At 44.3% G+C, this 17,948-nt stretch overlaps 1 protein-coding gene across 2 annotated transcripts in view; it reads left to right on the forward strand.

Moving 5' to 3' along the window:
• Positions 1 to 16,871, forward strand: part of SERBP1 (SERPINE1 mRNA binding protein 1) — a 221,264-nt gene extending 204,393 nt beyond the window's left edge. For both annotated transcript variants that reach the window (XM_069232469.1, XM_069232468.1), the window contains exon 9: positions 14,089 to 16,871. In XM_069232469.1, coding sequence (XP_069088570.1) covers positions 14,089 to 14,148 — 60 coding nt within the window. In that variant the 3' untranslated portion in view covers positions 14,149 to 16,871. The remainder of the gene's footprint in view (positions 1 to 14,088) is intronic.
• The last annotated feature ends 1,077 nt before the right edge of the window (positions 16,872 to 17,948 follow it).

The raw sequence follows: 17,948 nt of genomic DNA on the forward strand, positions 1-17,948 counted from the left end.
ACTACAATTCAACTCCTACCTCACCCTCTGCGGGGGAAAAACAATCGAAGATGGAGTCGACGCCCATGCGCAATGGAGACAAAAGGAGGAGTCACTCGGTCCCGTGACTCGAAAGACTTCTTCGAAGAAAAACAACTTGTAACACTCCGGCCCAACACCAGATGGCGAGCTATTGCAGAACATGCGAATCTACTGCGACTGATGCCACGAACAGATGTACACTGGGTAAGTGACATTTTCATTCTAATGACAATTTTGGAATTTGTCGTGTGATCAGGTATTGGCTGAGTAGTCCAGCAAATGCAAAGTCTTGTACCCCACCGCTGATCCACCAATGTAGGAAGTTGGCTCTGTATGTGCTATTTCAAAGTAAGGAATAGCATGCACAGAGTCCAAGGGTTCCCCTTAGAGGTAAAATAGTGGTAAAAAGAGAATACTAATGCTCTATTTTTGTGGTAGTGTGGTCGAGCAGTAGGCTTATCAAAGGAGTAGTGTTAAGCATTTGTTGTACATACACATACACATAGACAATAAATGAGGTACACACACTCAGAGACAAATCCAGCCAATAGGTTTTGTTATTGAAAAATATCTTTTCTTAGTTTATTTTAAGAACCACAGGTTCAAATTTTACATGTAATAGCTCTTTTGAAAGGTATTGCAGGTAAGTACTCTAGGAACTTTGAATCATTACTTTAGCATGTATACTTTTTACATAAAACACAAGCTGTTTTAAAAGTGGACACAGTGCAATTTTCACAGTTCCTGGGGGAGGTAAGTTATTGTTAGTTTCAACAGGTAAGTAAGGCACTTACAGGTTTCAGTTTTTGGTCCAAGGTAGCCCACCGTTGGGGGTTCAGAGCAACCCCAAAGTTACCACACCAGCAGCTCAGGGCCGGTCAGGTGCAGAGTTCAAAGTGGTGCCCAAAACGCATAGGCTTCAATGGAGAAGGGGGTGCCCCGGTTCCAGTCTGCCAGCAGGTAAGTACCAGCGTCTTCGGAGGGCAGACCAGGGGGGTTTTGTAGGGCACCGGGGGGGACACAAGTAAGCACAGAAAGTACACCCTCAGCAGCACGGGGGCGGCCGGGTGCAGTGTGCAAACACACGTTGGGTTTCCTTCAGTTTTCAATGGGAGACCAAGGGGTCACTTCAGCAATGCAGGCAAGGGGGGGGCTCCTCAGGGTAGCCACCACCTGGGCAAGGGAGAGGGCCTCCTGGGGGTCACTCCTGCACTGGAGTTCCGATCCTTCAGGTCCTGGGGGCTGCGGGTGCAGAGTCTTTACCAGGTGTCGGGATCTGGGAAGCAGGCAGTCGCGGTCAGGGGGAGCCTCGGGATTCCCTCTGCAGGCGTCGCTGTGGGGGCTCAGGGGGGGCAACTCTGGCTACTCAGTCTCGTAGTCGCCGGGGAGTCCTCCCTGAAGTGTTGTTTCTCCACAAGTCGAGCCGGGGGCATCAGGTGCAGAGTAGCAAGTCTCGCGCTTCCGGCGGGAAACGCAGTTGTTTTAAAGTTGCTCCTTTGGAAACAAAGTTGCAGTCTTGGGTGAACAGAGCCGCTGTCCTCGGGAGTTCTTGGTCCTTTTAGAGCAGGGCAGTCCTCTGAGGATTCAGAGGTCGATGGGCCCTGGGGAAAGCGTCGCTGGAGCAGTGTCTTCAGAAGGGGGGGAGACAGGCCGGTAGAGCTGGGGCCAAAGCAGTTGGTGTCTCAATCTTCTCTGCAGGGTTTTTCAGCTTAGTAGTCCTCTTCTTCTTAGGTTGCAGGAATCTGAGTTCCTAGGTTCTGGGGAGCCCTTAAATACTAAATTTAAGGGCGTGTTTAGGTCTGGGGGGGTTAGTAGCCAATGTCTACTAGCCCTGAGGGTGGGTACACCCTCTTTGTGCCTCCTCCCAAGGGGAGGGGGTCACATTCCTATCCCTATTGGGGGAATCCTCCATCTGCAAGATGGAGGATTTCTAAAAGTCAATGTCACCTCAGCTCAGGACACCTTAGGGGCTGTCCTGACTGGCCAGTGACTCCTCCTTGTTGTTCTCATTATCTCCTCCGGCCTTGCCGCAAAAAGTGGGACCGTGGCCGGAGGGGGCGGGCAACTCCACTAGCTGGAGTGCCCTGTGGTGCTGTAACAAAGGGGGTGAGCCTTTGAGGCTCACCGCTAGGTGTTACAGTTCCTGCAGGGGGAGGTGTGAAGCACCTCCACCCAGTACAGGCTTTGTTACTAGCCACAGAGTGACAAAGGCACTCTCCCCATGTGGCCAGCAACATGTCTCGAGTGTGGCAGGCTGCTAAAACCAGTCAGCCTACACGGATAGTCAGTTAAGGTTCCAGGGGGCACCTCTAAGGTGCCCTCTGGGGTGTATGTTACAATAAAATGTACACTGGCATCAGTGTGCATTTATTGTGCTGAGAAGTTTGATACCAAACTTCCCAGTTTTCAGTGTAGCCATTATGGTGCTGTGGAGTTCGTGTTTGACAGACTCCCAGACCGTATACTCTTATGGCTACCCTGAACTTACAATATCTAAGGTTTTGCTTAGACACTGTAGGGGCACAGTGCTCATGCACTTGTGCCCTCACCTATGGTATAGTGCACCCTGCCTTAGGGCTGTAAGGCCTGCTAGGGGGGTGACTTATCTATACTGCATAGGCAGTGTGAGGTTGGCATGGCACCCTGAGGGGAGTGTCATGTCGACTTAATCGTTTTGTCCTCACCAGCACACACAAGCTGGCAAGCAGTGTGCCTGTGCGGAGTGAGTGGTCCCCAGGGTGGCATAAGACATGCTGCATCCCTTAGGGACCTTCCCTGGCATCAGGGCCCTTGGTACCAGGGGAACCAGTTACAAGGGACTTACCTGGATGCCAGGGTGTGCCAATTGTGAAAACAAAAGTACAGGTTAGGGAAAGAACACTTGTGCTGGGGCCTGGTTAGCAGGCCTCAGCACACTTTCAAATCAAAACTTCGCATCAGCAAAGGCAAAAAGTCAGGGGGTAACCATGCCAAGGAGGCATTTCCTTACAGACAAGAACTAGAGTCAATGGAGCCAGACTACACTTAGAGAAGGCTCCACATCCAATAGGACACAGGGAAGATAAGTACTCTTTCCCCAATTAGGATGAAAAGAAGACTTGCCTTTCAAGAAAGACAAGCAGCCACAGGCAAAGGTGGCAAGACAAGTAACATCGCCACCATCTCCACCACACAACGCACACATCACCGGTAGCCACTCCACCACTGATGCAGTCCCCAACTCATACTGGAATGAGTCAGGATGATCCCGACGCATGGGATCTTTATGATGCTCCAGTATCAGATAACAGCCCAGACTGTTATCCAGCGAGACCATCGCCACCTGAGGACAGTACAGCCTACACACGTGGTGTCAAGAGCAGCGGCGTTTCATAATGTCACCCTGCATGCAGAGCCTATTGAGGATGACTATTTAACACACTATCTTCAACACATAGCCAATACCAAAGTCTCCCTATGCTACCTGGAATGCTACAACACTCCAAACAGGTGTTTCAGGAGCCTGTGAAGGGCAGGGCCATAACTCCAAGGGTGGAGAAGAAATACAAGCCACCGCCAGCAGACCCTGTATACATCACGCAGCAATTAACACCAGACTCTGTGGTAGTAGGGGCAGCTTGCAAGAGATCGAACTCACACACCTTGGGAGACGCACCACCTCCAGACAAGGAGAGTCGCAAGTTAGACGCTGCGGGGAAAAGGGTTGCAGCACAAACGGCCAACCAATGGCGCATTGCCAACTCACAGGCATTGCTGGCGAGATATGATAGGGCTCATTGGGACGAAATGCAACATTTCATTGAACACTTACCCAAAGAGTTCCAAAAAAGGGCACAACAGGTGGTGGAGGAAGGACAGAGTATCTCGAACAATCAGATACGCTCGGCAATGGATGCAGCAGATACAGCTGCTAGGACAGTAAATACAGCAGTGACCATAAGGAGACACGCATGGCTGCGTACATCAGGATTCAAGCCGGAAATACAACAAGCCGTGCTGAATATGCCATTTAACGGACAGCAGTTGTTTGGGCCGGAGGTGGACACTGCTATTGAAAAACTTAGACACTGATACGGCCAAAGCAATGGGCGCACTCTACTCCCCACAGAGCAGAGGCACATTTCGTAAAACACAGTTTCGAGGACAAAGCACAGAACCCTCAACCTCACAAACAAGGCCCACTTATCAGAGCCAATATCAGTGGGGAAGTTTTCGGGGACAATATAGAGGGGGCCAATTCCAAAAAAGTAGAGGGAAGTCCCAAAGCTCCTCAAAACAAGCAGTGACTTCCACGTCACAAATCCCCAACACAACACCTGTGGGGGGGGAGACTAACCAAGTTCTACAAACATTGGGAGGAAATAACAACAGACACTTGGGTCCTAGCAATTATCCAGCATGGTTATTGCATAGAATTTCTCAAATTCCCTCCAAATGTCCCACCGAAAACACACAATGTCAAAACACATGGATCTTCTAGAACTAGAAATCCAAGCGTTGTTACAAAAAGATGCAATAGAACTGGTACCAATTCATCAGAGAGGAACAGGAGTTTACTCGCTGTACTTTCTCATACCCAAAAAGGACAAAACTCTAAGACCTATATTAGATCTCAGAACATTAAATACCTACATCAAATCAGATCCCTTTCACATGGTGACATTACAGGACGTAATCCCATTGCTCAAACAACAAGACTACATGACAACACTAGACCTAAAGGATGCATACTTCCATATACCAATACATCCTTTACACAGAAAGTACTTAAGGTTTGTATTCCAAGGGGTACATTACCAATTCAAAGTGTTGCCATTCGGGATAACAACTGCGCCAAGAGTTTTTACAAAATGCCTGGCAGTAGTGGCTGCACATATCAGGAGGCAGCAAATACATGTGTTCCCGTAACTAGACGATTGGTTAATCAAAACCAACACGCAAGAGCGGTGTTCACAACACACAAAGTATGTCATAGAAACCCTCCACAAACTAGGTTTCTCACTCAACTACACAAAGTCACACCTTCAGCCGTGTTGAACACAGCAATACTTAGGCGCCACAACAAAAGGGATTGCCACTCCAAGTCCAGAAAGGGTACAGGCATTTCACAATGTAATACAGGCCATGTATCCAAAACAGAAGATACAAGTCAAGATGGTGATGAAGCTACTAGGCATGATGTCCTCATGCATAGCCATTGTCCCAAACGCAAGGTTGCACATGCGGCCCTTACAACAGTGCCTAGCATCACAATGGTCACAGGCACAGGGTCAACTTCTAGATCTAGTGTTGATAAACCGCCAAACATACACCTCGCTTCAATGGTGGAACAATATAAATTTAAACCAAGGGCGGCCTTTCCAAGACCCAGTGCCTCAATACATAATAACGACAGATGCCTCCATGATAGGGTGGGGAGCACACCTCAATCAACACAGCATCCAAGGACAATGGGACACTCAGCAGACACAGTTCCACATAAATCACTTAGAACTACTGGCAGTATTTCTAGCGTTGAAGGCATTTCAACCCATAATAAGCCACAAACACATTCTTGTCAAAACAGACAACATGACAACAATGTATTATCTGAACAAACAGGGAGGAACACACTCGACACAGTTGTGTCCCCTGGCACAGAGAATATGGCATTGGGCAATTCACAACCACATTCGCCTAATAGCACAGTTTATTCCAGGGATTCAGAATCATTTAGCAGACAATCTCTCTCGGGATCACCAACAGATCCACGAATGGGAGATTCACCCCCAAATACTAAACACTTACTTCCAAAGATGGGGGAACACCACAAATAGACCTATTTGCAACAAAAGAAAACACAAAATGCCAAAACTTCGCATCCAGGTACCCACAAGATCAATCTCAGGGCAATGCGTTATGGATGAGCTGGTCAGGGATATTTGCATACGCTTTTCCCCCTCTCCCACTCCTTCCGTATCTAGTAAACAAATTGAGTCAAAACAAACTCACTCATACTGATAGCACCAACCTGGGCAAGACAACCTTGGTACACAACACTACTAGACCTCTCAGTAGTGCCTCATATCAAGCTTCCAAACAGACCAGATCTGTTAACTCAACACAAACAACAGATCAGGCATCCAAATCCAGCATCACTGAATCTAGCAATTTGGCTCCTGAAGTCTTAGAATTCGGACATCTAGACCTTACACAGGAATGCATGGAGGTCATAAAACAAGCAAGGAAACCAACCACAAGACATTGCTATGAAAATAAGTGGAAAAGATTTGTTTATTATTGCCATAATCAAATTCAACCATTACACGCATCTGCTAAAGACATCGTAAGCTACTTACTGCATTTACAAAAGTCAAAGCTAGCTTTTTCATCCATTAAAATGCATCTTACCACAATTTCAGCTTATCTGCAAATTATGCACTCAACTTCATTATTTAGGATCCCAGTCATAAAAGCATTTATGGAGGGCCTAAAGAGAATTATTCTACCAAGAACGCCACCAGTTCCTTCGTGGAACAACACGACTCATAGGTCCACGTTTTGAACCCATGCACTCATGTGAGATACAATATGTTCGATGGCATATGTTGCTGCAGATACACATGTGTGGCACAGTCCGCTGCCTGGTGTTGGGCTCGGAGTATTACAAGTTGTTTTTCTTCAAAGAAGTCTTTTTGGTCACGGGACCGAAGGACTCCTCCCTCCTCGGCTCCATTGCGCATGGGTGTCGACTCAATCTTAGATTGTTTTTTTCCGCTGTTGGGTTCGGACGTATTCCTTTTCGCTCCGTGTTTCGGTTCGGAAAGTTAGTCAGAATCTCGGAAGAAAGCGTCGGTATTGTTCCGTTCGGTATCGGAATAGTTAGGTACATCGACACCGATCATCGGAAGACTTTGGGGTAGTTTCGATCCCCCATCGGGGCCTGGTCGGCCCGACCGCGTGCGACATCGAAGCCGATGGAACGGACCCCGTTTCGTTTCTGCCCAAAATGTCACAGTAAGTATCCTTATACAGATCAGCACTTGGTCTGTAACTTGTGCTTGTCCCCCGAGCACAAGGAGGATACCTGTGAAGCCTGTCGAGCCTTCCGGTCCAGAAAAACACTCCGGGACCGAAGAGCCAGGCGTCAACAAATGGCGTCCACGTCGACAAAACAACGTTTCGACGAGGAAGAGGAAACATTCTCGGTTCCGGAATCAGAATCCGGAGACTCCGACGTCGAACAACAGCAACAAACTGTGAGTAAGACGTCAAAGTAAATCCATCGACAAACCGAAAGCCCAGGGGACGCCACTGCCAACAGGCCATGGCTCGACCCATAAAACAGGCGACCCGTCGAAGGCGCCGAAAAAGGGCACGCCCATAGCGAAGACACCCGACTCCGGTCGAGGGACCGCCATGGAGCAACCTCGGAGCCGAGAAAGCGGCTCCGAGAGACAAAAACAAGATACCGGCACCGAAAAACATCGGCACCGAGAATCCATGCCGAAAGGAACAAAAGTTCTGTTGGTGCCGAAACCGAAAAAAGATTCTCTCTCGGCGCCGAAAAATACCACACCTTCATCCTACTCAGAGGAACAAGGAATAAGTGGCCAAATGCACAGATTTGGACAAGAGCTCCAAAGTGTAGAATCGGACTACACACAAAAGAGACTGTACATCCAGCAAGACACAGGGAAGATATCAACCCTTCCCCCAATCATGAGGAAAAGAAGGATCGGACTTCCAAAGGATGACGCACAACCACAAGCCAAAGTGGTTAAAAAAGTCACGCCTCCGCCCTCTCCACCACAGGCATCGCCGGCACAAACACCGCCACAAATGCACTCACCAGCGCAAACTACCATAAGTCATGACGATCAGGATCAAGACGCTTGGGACCTGTATGACACCCCAGTGCCGGACAATGATCCAGAGTCATACCCCACAAAGCCGTCACCGCCAGAGGACAGTACCTCATACTCGCAACTGGTGGCTAGGGCAGCAGAATTCCACAATGTCCAACTGCATTCCGATCCTATAGAGGATGATTTTTTATTTAACACCCTCTCGGCTACACACAGCCAATACCAATGTCTCCCAATGCTACCAGGGATGTTACGGCACGCAAAACAAATTTTTGAAGAGCCAGTAAAATCAAGAGCCATCACCCCAAGGGTGGATAAGAAATACAAACCACCACCCACAGACCCAGTGTTTATTACTTCGCAGTTACCACCTGACTCCGTGGTAGTAGGGGCAGCTCGCAAGAGAGCAAATTCACATACATCTGGCGACGCCCCACCTCCGGACAAAGAAAGCCGAAAATTTGATGCGGCAGGGAAAAGAGTAGCATCACATGCAGCCAACCAGTGGCGCATCGCAAATTCACAAGCGCTGTTGGCCAGATATGACCGCGCACACTGGGACGAGATGCAACTTCTCGTAGACCATCTTCCCCAGGAATACCAAAAAAGGGCGCAGCAAATAGTGGAAGAGGGACAAACGATCTCAAACAATCAAATCCGCTCTTCACTAGACGCAGCCGATACTGCAGCAAGAACAGTCAACACTGCTGTCACCATAAGGAGACACGCTTGGCTACGCACTTCAGGCTTCAAACCTGAAATCCAGCAGGCTGTCCTTAATATGCCCTTCAACGAGAAACAACTTTTTGGCTCTGAAGTGGATACAGCCATTGTAAAACTTAAAAAGGACACAGACACGGCCAAGGCCATGGGCGCACTCTACTCCCCGCAGAGCAGAGGCTCTTTCAGAAAAACTCCATTTAGAGGGGGGGTTTCGTGGCCAACCCACAGACACCACCAGCCAACAAACAAGAACCACACCATATCAGGGTTCCTTCCAAAGGGGAGGTTTCAGGGGATATCGGGGGGGTCAATTCCCAAGGAGTAGGGGAAGATTCCAGACTCCAAAAACACCTCCACCTAAACAGTGACTTTCAAGTCACGCAACCCCTTCACTCAACACCAGTGGGGGGAAGACTAAGCCAATTCTACCAATCTTGGCAACAGATTACAACAGACAATTGGGTATTAGCAATAATACAACATGGCTATTGCATAGAATTCCACAACTTCCCACCAAACATCCCCCCCAAAACACGCAAAATGTCACCACAACATTTAGAACTTTTAGAACTAGAAGTTCAAGCACTACTGCAAAAGGATGCAATAGAGTTAGTACCAGTACAACAAAAAAACACAGGAGTTTACTCCCTGTACTTTCTAATTCCAAAAAAAGACAAAACATTAAGACCAATATTAGATCTCAGGACACTAAATACCTACATCATATCGGACCATTTTCACATGGTCACACTACAAGACATCATTCCACTGCTCAAACAGCAAGATTACATGACCACATTAGACCTAAAGGATGCGTACTTTCATATACCAATACACCCTTCTCACAGAAAGTACCTATGGTTCGTATTCAAAGGAATACATTACCAATTCAAGGTGTTGCCATTCGGAATAACAACCGCACCAAGAGTGTTCACAAAATGTCTAGCAGTAGTAGCAGCACACATCAGGAGACAACAGATACATGTGTTCCCTTACCTAGACGATTGGCTAATCAAGACCAACACAGTAAAAAAATGCGCAAACGACACCACATTTGTCATACAAACCCTTCACAAACTGGGGTTTTCCATCAACTATACAAAATCACACCTAGAACCGTGTCAAACACAACAATATCTAGGAGCAACCATCAACACATCAAAAGGAATTGCCACTCCGAGTCCACAAAGAGTGCAGGCATTCCACAAGGTAATAAGTGCTATGTTTCCAAACCAAAAGATACAAGCAAAATTTGTGCTAAAACTTCTAGGCATGATGTCATCATGCATAGCCATTGTCCCAAACGCAAGACTACACATGCGACCCTTACAACAGTGTCTAGCATCACAATGGTCACAGGCACAGGGTCAACTTCAAAATCTGGTGTTGGTAGACCGCCAAACATACCTCTCGCTTCTATGGTGGAACAGCAAAAATTTAAACAAAGGGCGGACATTTCAGGACCCAGTGCCTCAATACGTTATAACAACAGATGCTTCCATGACAGGCTGGGGAGCACACCTCAATCACCACAGCATTCAAGGACAATGGGATATACACGAAACAAAATTTCATATCAATTACCTAGAACTGTTAGCAGTATTTCTAGCGTTAAAAGCCTTCCAACCCATAATAACACACAAATACATTCTTGTCAAAACAGACAACATGACAACAATGTATTATTTAAACAAACAAGGAGGAACACAATTGTGCCTCCTAACACAGAAAATTTGGCAGTGGGCGATTCACAACAACATTCGCCTAATAGCACAATTTATTCCAGGAATACAAAACCAACTAGCAGACAACCTTTCGCGAGACCACCAACAAGTCCACGAATGGGAAATTCACCCCCAAGTTCTGAACAAGTACTTTCAAATTTGGGGAACACCCCAAATAGATTTGTTCGCAACAAAAGAAAACTCAAAATGCCAAAACTTCGCATCCAGGTACCCACACCGCGAATCACAAGGCAATGCTCTATGGATGAGTTGGTCAGGGATATTTGCGTACGCTTTTCCCCCTCTCCCTCTCCTTCCATATCTAGTAAACAAGTTGAGTCAAAACCAACTCAAACTCCTACTGATAGCACCCACATGGGCAAGACAACCTTGGTATACAACTCTACTAGACCTTTCACTAGTACCGCATGTCAAACTACCCAACAGGCCAGATCTGTTAACACAACACAAACAACAGATCAGGCATCCAAACCCAGCATCATTGAATCTGGCAATTTGGCTCCTGAAATCCTAGAATTCGGACACTTAGACCTCACACAAGAATGCATGGAGGTCATAAAACAAGCTAGAAAACCTTCCACTAGACACTGCTATGCATCTAAGTGGAAAAGATTTGTTTACTACTGCCATTCCAATCAAATACAACCATTACATGCCTCTACTAAAGACATAGTAGGATACTTACTACATTTGCAAAAAGCAAATCTCGCTTTTTCATCTATAAAAATACACCTCGCAGCAATATCTGCTTACCTACAAACTACTCATTCATCGTCTCTATTTAGAATACCAGTTATTAAAGCATTCATGGAAGGGCTAAAAAGAATTATACCACCAAGAACACCACCAGTTCCTTCATGGAATCTTAACATCGTCTTAACAAGACTCATGGGTCCACCTTTCGAACCCATGCATTCCTGTGAAATGCAATATCTAACCTGGAAGGTCGCATTTCTCATTGCAATCACATCCCTCAGAAGAGTAAGTGAAATACAGGCATTTACCATACAAGAACCATTTATTCAAATACACAACAATAAAATAGTTCTAAGAACAAATCCAAAATTTCTGCCAAAAGTAATCTCACCATTCCATTTAAATCAAACAGTAGAATTGCCAGTGTTCTTCCCACAACCAAATTCTGTGGCTGAAAGGGCACTACATACATTAGACATCAAAAGAGCACTAATGTATTACATTGACAGAACAAAGCTAATCAGGAAAACAAAACAACTGTTCATAGCTTTTCAAAAACCACACATAGGAAATCCAATCTCTAAACAAGGCATTGCTAGATGGATAGTCAGATGCATTCAAACATGCTATCTTAAAGCCAAAAGAGAATTGCCTATTACACCAAAGGCACACTCCACCAGAAAGAAAGGTGCTACAATGGCCTTTCTAGGAAACATTCCTATGAGCGAAATATGTAAGGCTGCAACCTGGTCTACGCCTCATACGTTTACTAAACACTACTGTGTAGACGTACTAAATGCACAACAAGCTACAGTGGGCCAAGCTGTACTAAGAACATTATTCCAAACTACTTCAACTCCTACAGGCTAAACCACCGCTTTTAGGGGAGGTAACTGCTTTATAGTCTATGCCACACATGTGTATCTGCAGCAACATATGCCATCGAACTGAAAATGTCACTTACCCAGTGTACATCTGTTCGTGGCATTAGTCGCTGCAGATTCACATGTACCCTCCCACCTCCCCGGGAAGCCTGTAGCCGTTTAGAAGTAGATCATAAATCTTAAACATCTGAACATTTGTAAATAATTATTAGAAACTCTTAACGTACATACATATTCACTCCATTGCATGGGCACTATTTATACCAAACAACTCCATCCTCACCCTCTGCGGGGAAAACAATCTAAGATGGAGTCGACGCCCATGCGCAATGGAGCCGAGGAGGGAGGAGTCCTTCGGTCCCGTGACCAAAAAGACTTCTTCGAAGAAAAACAACTTGTAATACTCCGAGCCAAACACCAGGCAGCGGACTGTGCCACACATGTGAATCTGCAGCGACTAATGCCACGAACAGATGTACACTGGGTAAGTGACATTTTCATTAACATGGAAAGTAGCGTTTCTCATTGCCATCACATCTCTAAGAAGAGTAAGTGAAATACAGGCATTTACCATACAAGAACCCTTTATTCACAAGCATAAAGTATTTTTGCGAACTAACCCAAAGTTCTTACCAAAAGTCATATCAGTTTCGCTTAAATCAAACAGTAGAACTACCAGTGTTCTTTCCAGAACCAGATTCTGTAGCTGAAAGAGCACTACATACATTAGACATCAAAAGAGCTTTAATGTACTACATTGATAGAACAAAACAAATGCTAAAAACAAAACAACTGTTCGTTGCTTTTCAAAAACCTCATACAGGGAATCCAATATCCAAACAAGGCATTGCCAGATGGATAGTTAAATGTATTCAAACCTGTTATCTCAAAGCAAAAAGAGAACTGCCTATAACACCAAAGGCACATTCAACTAGGAAGAAAGGTGCTACTATGGCCTTTCTAGGAAACATTCCAATGACTGAAATATGTAAGGCAGCCACATGGTCTACGCCTCATACATTCACCAAACATTACTGCGTGGATGTGTTAACAACACAAGCCACAGTAGGACAAGCAGTACTACCAACTTTATTTCAAACAACTTCAACTCCTACAGGCTGAGCCACCGCTTTTGGGGAGATAACTGCTTACTAGTCTATGCAAAGCATGTGTATCTGCAGCTACACATGCCATTGAACGGAAAATGTCACTTACCCAGTGTACATCTGTTCGTGGCATGAGACGCTGCAGATTCACATGCGCCCTCCCACCTCCCCTGCGCCCTCCCACCTCCCCGGGAGCCTGTAGCCGTTATAAGTTGGAATAAAATTGTAAATAAATATTATTTTAATACACATTATGTACATACATACCTACTCCATTGCATGGGCACATTTAGTATATTCACAACTCCTACCTCACCCTCTGCGGGGAAAACAATCTAAGATGGAGTCGATGCCCATGCACAATGGAGCCGAAAGGGAGGAGTCCCTCGGTCTTGTGACTCGAAAAGACTTCTTCGAAGAAAAACAACTTGTAACACTCCGAGCCCAACACTAGATGGCAGGATAATGCACAGCATGTGAATCTGCAGCGTCTCATGCCACGAACGGATGTACACTGGGTAAGTGACATTTTCCATATAGTGCTCTAGGGTCCCTACACATGGGCGAGACTAATCAGTGCTTATGACTTTGATAAGGATTTCCCTGAAAGAGAACTAGAATTAGAGGTAAGCAATTTATCCTTATTCACTTTTAAGAGTAAATGCAGATGGAAAATACTTTGTTTTCGGTTTTTATCTGTGAAACGTAGCACAACTATGACTAATGATCTGTCTAACCTTCATGATGGATGAGCAGTAGGATGGAGTGCTAGCTGTGTCTTATTGATTGAATGCAACTAACACTGGCAAACTTGGCTGTTCTTGCTGTTTCCTTGACCCGGGCACTTGGTGAAAATCAAGAATCGTAAAACTATAATTTACACATGGAGATAGACCATGCACTGAGATGTCAGTGCTTTCTTTGGCAATCTGTTCACAAAATCATAAATTTGACTGCCAATTAAAGTACATTTGGTAGGCTTCTGTTTGCTCTTTAACTGTGGTGCACTAAGTGAGTCATTTATTTGCATTTCATTGTTCTGTACATTTCCATTTTTATTTTACAGTTGACTGCTTCATCAGCTCCTGATGTGGATGACCCAGAGGCTTTCCCAGCTTTAGCTTAACCTGGATTTTAAGTCAATCTTGATGCCCTGGATGGGCCCTCCTCTACAAGGCTTTGCATGCTTATGGATCCTAAACAACTATAACAAATTTAAGACTGTCATTCATACCATTCACACCAAAAGACTGAATTTTATCTGTTTTGAAAATGGACTTCTCTTGCTACACAGAAGCAACAAATGGTAGTCCGTTTTGTATTTAGAAATGTAATGGTAGCAGGGATGTTTTCATAATTTTTCAGAGATTATGCATTATTCATGGATACTTTTTTGTATTGCTGCTTGAAAATATGCGTTTCCAAACTTGAAATATAGGTGTGAAAAGTGTGTTCCCTAAAGCTTTCACTTCATTTTTTTTCTTTTTTAAATTAAGGATTGTTTCTTCCCCCCCCCCCCCCCCTTCTTCCCAAACTACAAACTGGTTTTAAGTAACACACTGTTTGTGATTTCTTTACTCTGCTTTTCACACTGTCTGTGACATGCAAAATTAATTTGGCAAGATTTTAGTGTTGTGTGAGATGCTAACTTCTAGTCGTAATTCATTTCAATATATCCCCCACACTAAATCTGGGACATCCCTGTTAATGTTCTCTATACAACAGTTGATTTATGAACTTGAACATTTTGAAAGCACATTGGTAAATTCAAGCAGCTGTATTTGGCCCAGTGGTCAAACCAAGACCACTTGGTGAAAGATGACTTTCCTGATGCATTGCGCCTTTCACTACCCCCAAATGTTTGTGTTCCAAAGTGAGTCTTTTTATGGGTCAAATAAATATAAAATGCTTGCCCCTAGGTGATAGTCGCCTGGAGAGCATTTTAATATTTTGTGTGGTTAAAGGAGTAGCACTGATTTTTTTTTTTTTTTTTTGTAGTATATTTGAACTACACTTGGGGAAAAAACCCTGGTATGAAGGTGGTTTTACATAATCGATGTAACTGTTATACCGTTCTAATAGTATCTATTCTTGCTGAATGAGGGAAAGGTAATATGCTGTTTTGTGGAATATGGAGTACCCTTTTCTGCTTAAAACCAGTTACTTCAACTGTGACCACCAGTGTATAGATATAAACCAAAAACATTTTTCTGAATATTTTATGGGCTCAGCTCTGATCTCCAATTTTCACCTGTGAGGGGCTTGACCTTTCTCCTCCCCCCTCCACAGTCTGATGTTGAGGACCTTCCAGCCCCTTACGATCGTAGGTTATTTAATATGCCCCTGTGAAATTGAACCATTACCACTTCAAGAAAACATAAAAGGACTTGATAGGATGACTAATTAAACAATTTCTTAGTTTGCTGTCTTCAGTGTTTGTTAGGCGTTAGGATTTTCATTTTATTTAATGTTATTTTACACATACCTTTTTAGCTGACTGTAACATATTGGTAGCATCCTAGCTACATAGATTAGTAGGAAACAAAATGGTATTGCCCTATTTTTTTAAAAGCTGTACAGGACAGGCAACAAAGTATTGGAGACCTTTTAGTACCAAAATGGCAAAATTAAAAAAATGTTATTCAGCTTACTTGCCTTATTTAAACTGTTTTCTAAAATAAAGAAAATTAGCTGTAAATAAACAAATGTTAACATTTGGGTTGGGTCCATTAGTGCATTCACCTATCAATTAGAGACGTTTGCACAATGGGGAGGCAATTTTTCAACAATAAATGGTAACACGTTTATCACTAGTGACTTGGATCATGCTTCAGAAATCTGACAGATCTGTTTTATCCCATAAAAAATGTTTTCTGGGTGGCAAGAAAGAATCAATTAAAATTACAGTGATGGTTGTCTTTTTGAATTGTACACTTTATTTTAGACTTAATTGAATACCTTTTGAACATTCCTTGATCACTCTTTATAGGTCTTAGAAATACAAAAAACACCTTGAGGCAGGGATTGTATTGGGTTCACTTGATTCCATCATAAGTCATGTGCATCAGCTCTTTAGTAGCAACCATTATTCCTTCTAAAATAGTCCCATTCAAGGTACATTGAAAGCTCTAAAGGTAGGGATCTTTTTGTCTCATAGTCTCCCTGTTGGCACACCAGAAATTAGAGCAATATTTTGAATATCATGTCTGTATTTACAGTTTCATCAAGAGCCTGTATTTTAGAAATGATTTCTGTTTCTCCATAGTTGTAAATTTGCCTCTTAAAGTCCATTTATGTGTGAACTAAACCTGTGACAATGTTCTAACATTGGGGGATGCTTAACAAAGATTCATTTTCATGCTCTTCTAGTAAGACATTTAAGTAAAATTAAAACAGTTTACTGTCTTGGAAGGGGGATTTGATTCTTGCTCTTCAGCTACTGGTTCATGAACTCATTCTCCTTACTCTTAATCAAAGTATTGTATCCAGTGGTAAAACTTGTTTGAGGAGCAGGTCAGTCTGAATAGTTCTTCTTGAGGCAGTTTTCCATCTTTACAGTTCGAGCATGAAAGAGCATCTTTTCCTTAAGCACCACTTCTGAAGAAAATAAGGTTGATAGATAAATGCAAAAATTGATCTCCTGTAAAATATATATATATGTTCTGGGGGAAAAGTGTATTCAAGCAAAACTACGTTTAAGTCCATGTGTGGCTATGGTATTTGCAGATGTTTTGCAGAGACAAGACTACTATGTAATTGGAATTACATTGAATATCTCATGGCCATTGAGATTGGAAATCCCACGACTGTTGGTAATAAATGCGGGTCATAGGCCTAAAGCTGAACGTTTACGAGATATAAATGTTTATTATTTTATATCAACTCTAATTGCAGTTTTAAATCTATTCCGAATTGTTTTGTTAAAGTGTGATTGATTCAGGTTTGGGCAATGCATTGATCAGACCTTTGGGCTGGTTAGTTACCAGTGAGTTGGAATTATCAGTTAGGCCTTGTTTTGCCACATTATATTCCAAGCACCAAGCTATAATACTGCCCCTGGCTCATAGTTTACCCCGGGAATTGCTACAAAGGATAATTGATATTCGTGCAACTCTTATGAATTGTCTATACTAGAGTCCCAGCACCTTGAGATTATGTACTCATGGGTGCATAAACATTGAATTCGGCCAGTATATGGACAGAATTGCTCTCCCTTGATTCTGTGAACACTTATGCCTTTTGTATTTTATTTAAAAATCCATATGTTCGATGGCATCTGTCGCTGTAGATACGCATGTTCTGCAATAGCTCGCCATCTGGTGTTGGGCCGGAGTGTTACAAGTTGTTTTTCTTCGAAGAAGTCTTTCGAGTCACGGGACCGAGTGACTCCTCCTTTTGTCTCCATTGCGCATGGGCGTCGACTCCATCTTCGATTGTTTTTTTTCCGCCATCGGGTTCGGACGTGTTCCTGTCGCTCCGAGTTTCGGAACGGAAAATTAGCTAATTTCGGAAGATTTTCGTCGGTATTGTTGCGTTCGGGATCGGCGTACTTAGATTCCACACCGCATCGAAGATCGAAGAGCTCCGGTGCCCTTCGGGGTAGTTTTTCGATCCTCCGTCGGGGCCTGGTCGGCCCGACCGCGTGCTGAATAACGCCGATGGAACGGACCCCGTTCCGTTTCTGCCCCAAATGCCACAATAAGTACCCTTACACAGACCAACACTTGGTCTGCAACCTGTGCCTGTCACCTGAGCACAGCGAAGACACCTGCGAGGCCTGTCGTGCGTTCCGGTCCCGAAAAACACTCAGAGACCGTCGAGCCAGAAGACTTCAGATGGCGTCCGCACCGACAGCCCAACGGGAGTTCGAGGAACAGGAAGAAGAAGGTACCTTCTCGATCCAAGACTCGGACTCCGAAGGATTCG

The sequence above is a fragment of the Pleurodeles waltl genome, chromosome 4_2 (genome assembly GCF_031143425.1).
Source record: "Pleurodeles waltl isolate 20211129_DDA chromosome 4_2, aPleWal1.hap1.20221129, whole genome shotgun sequence".
In the NCBI taxonomy this organism is placed as follows: Eukaryota; Metazoa; Chordata; class Amphibia; order Caudata; family Salamandridae; genus Pleurodeles; species Pleurodeles waltl.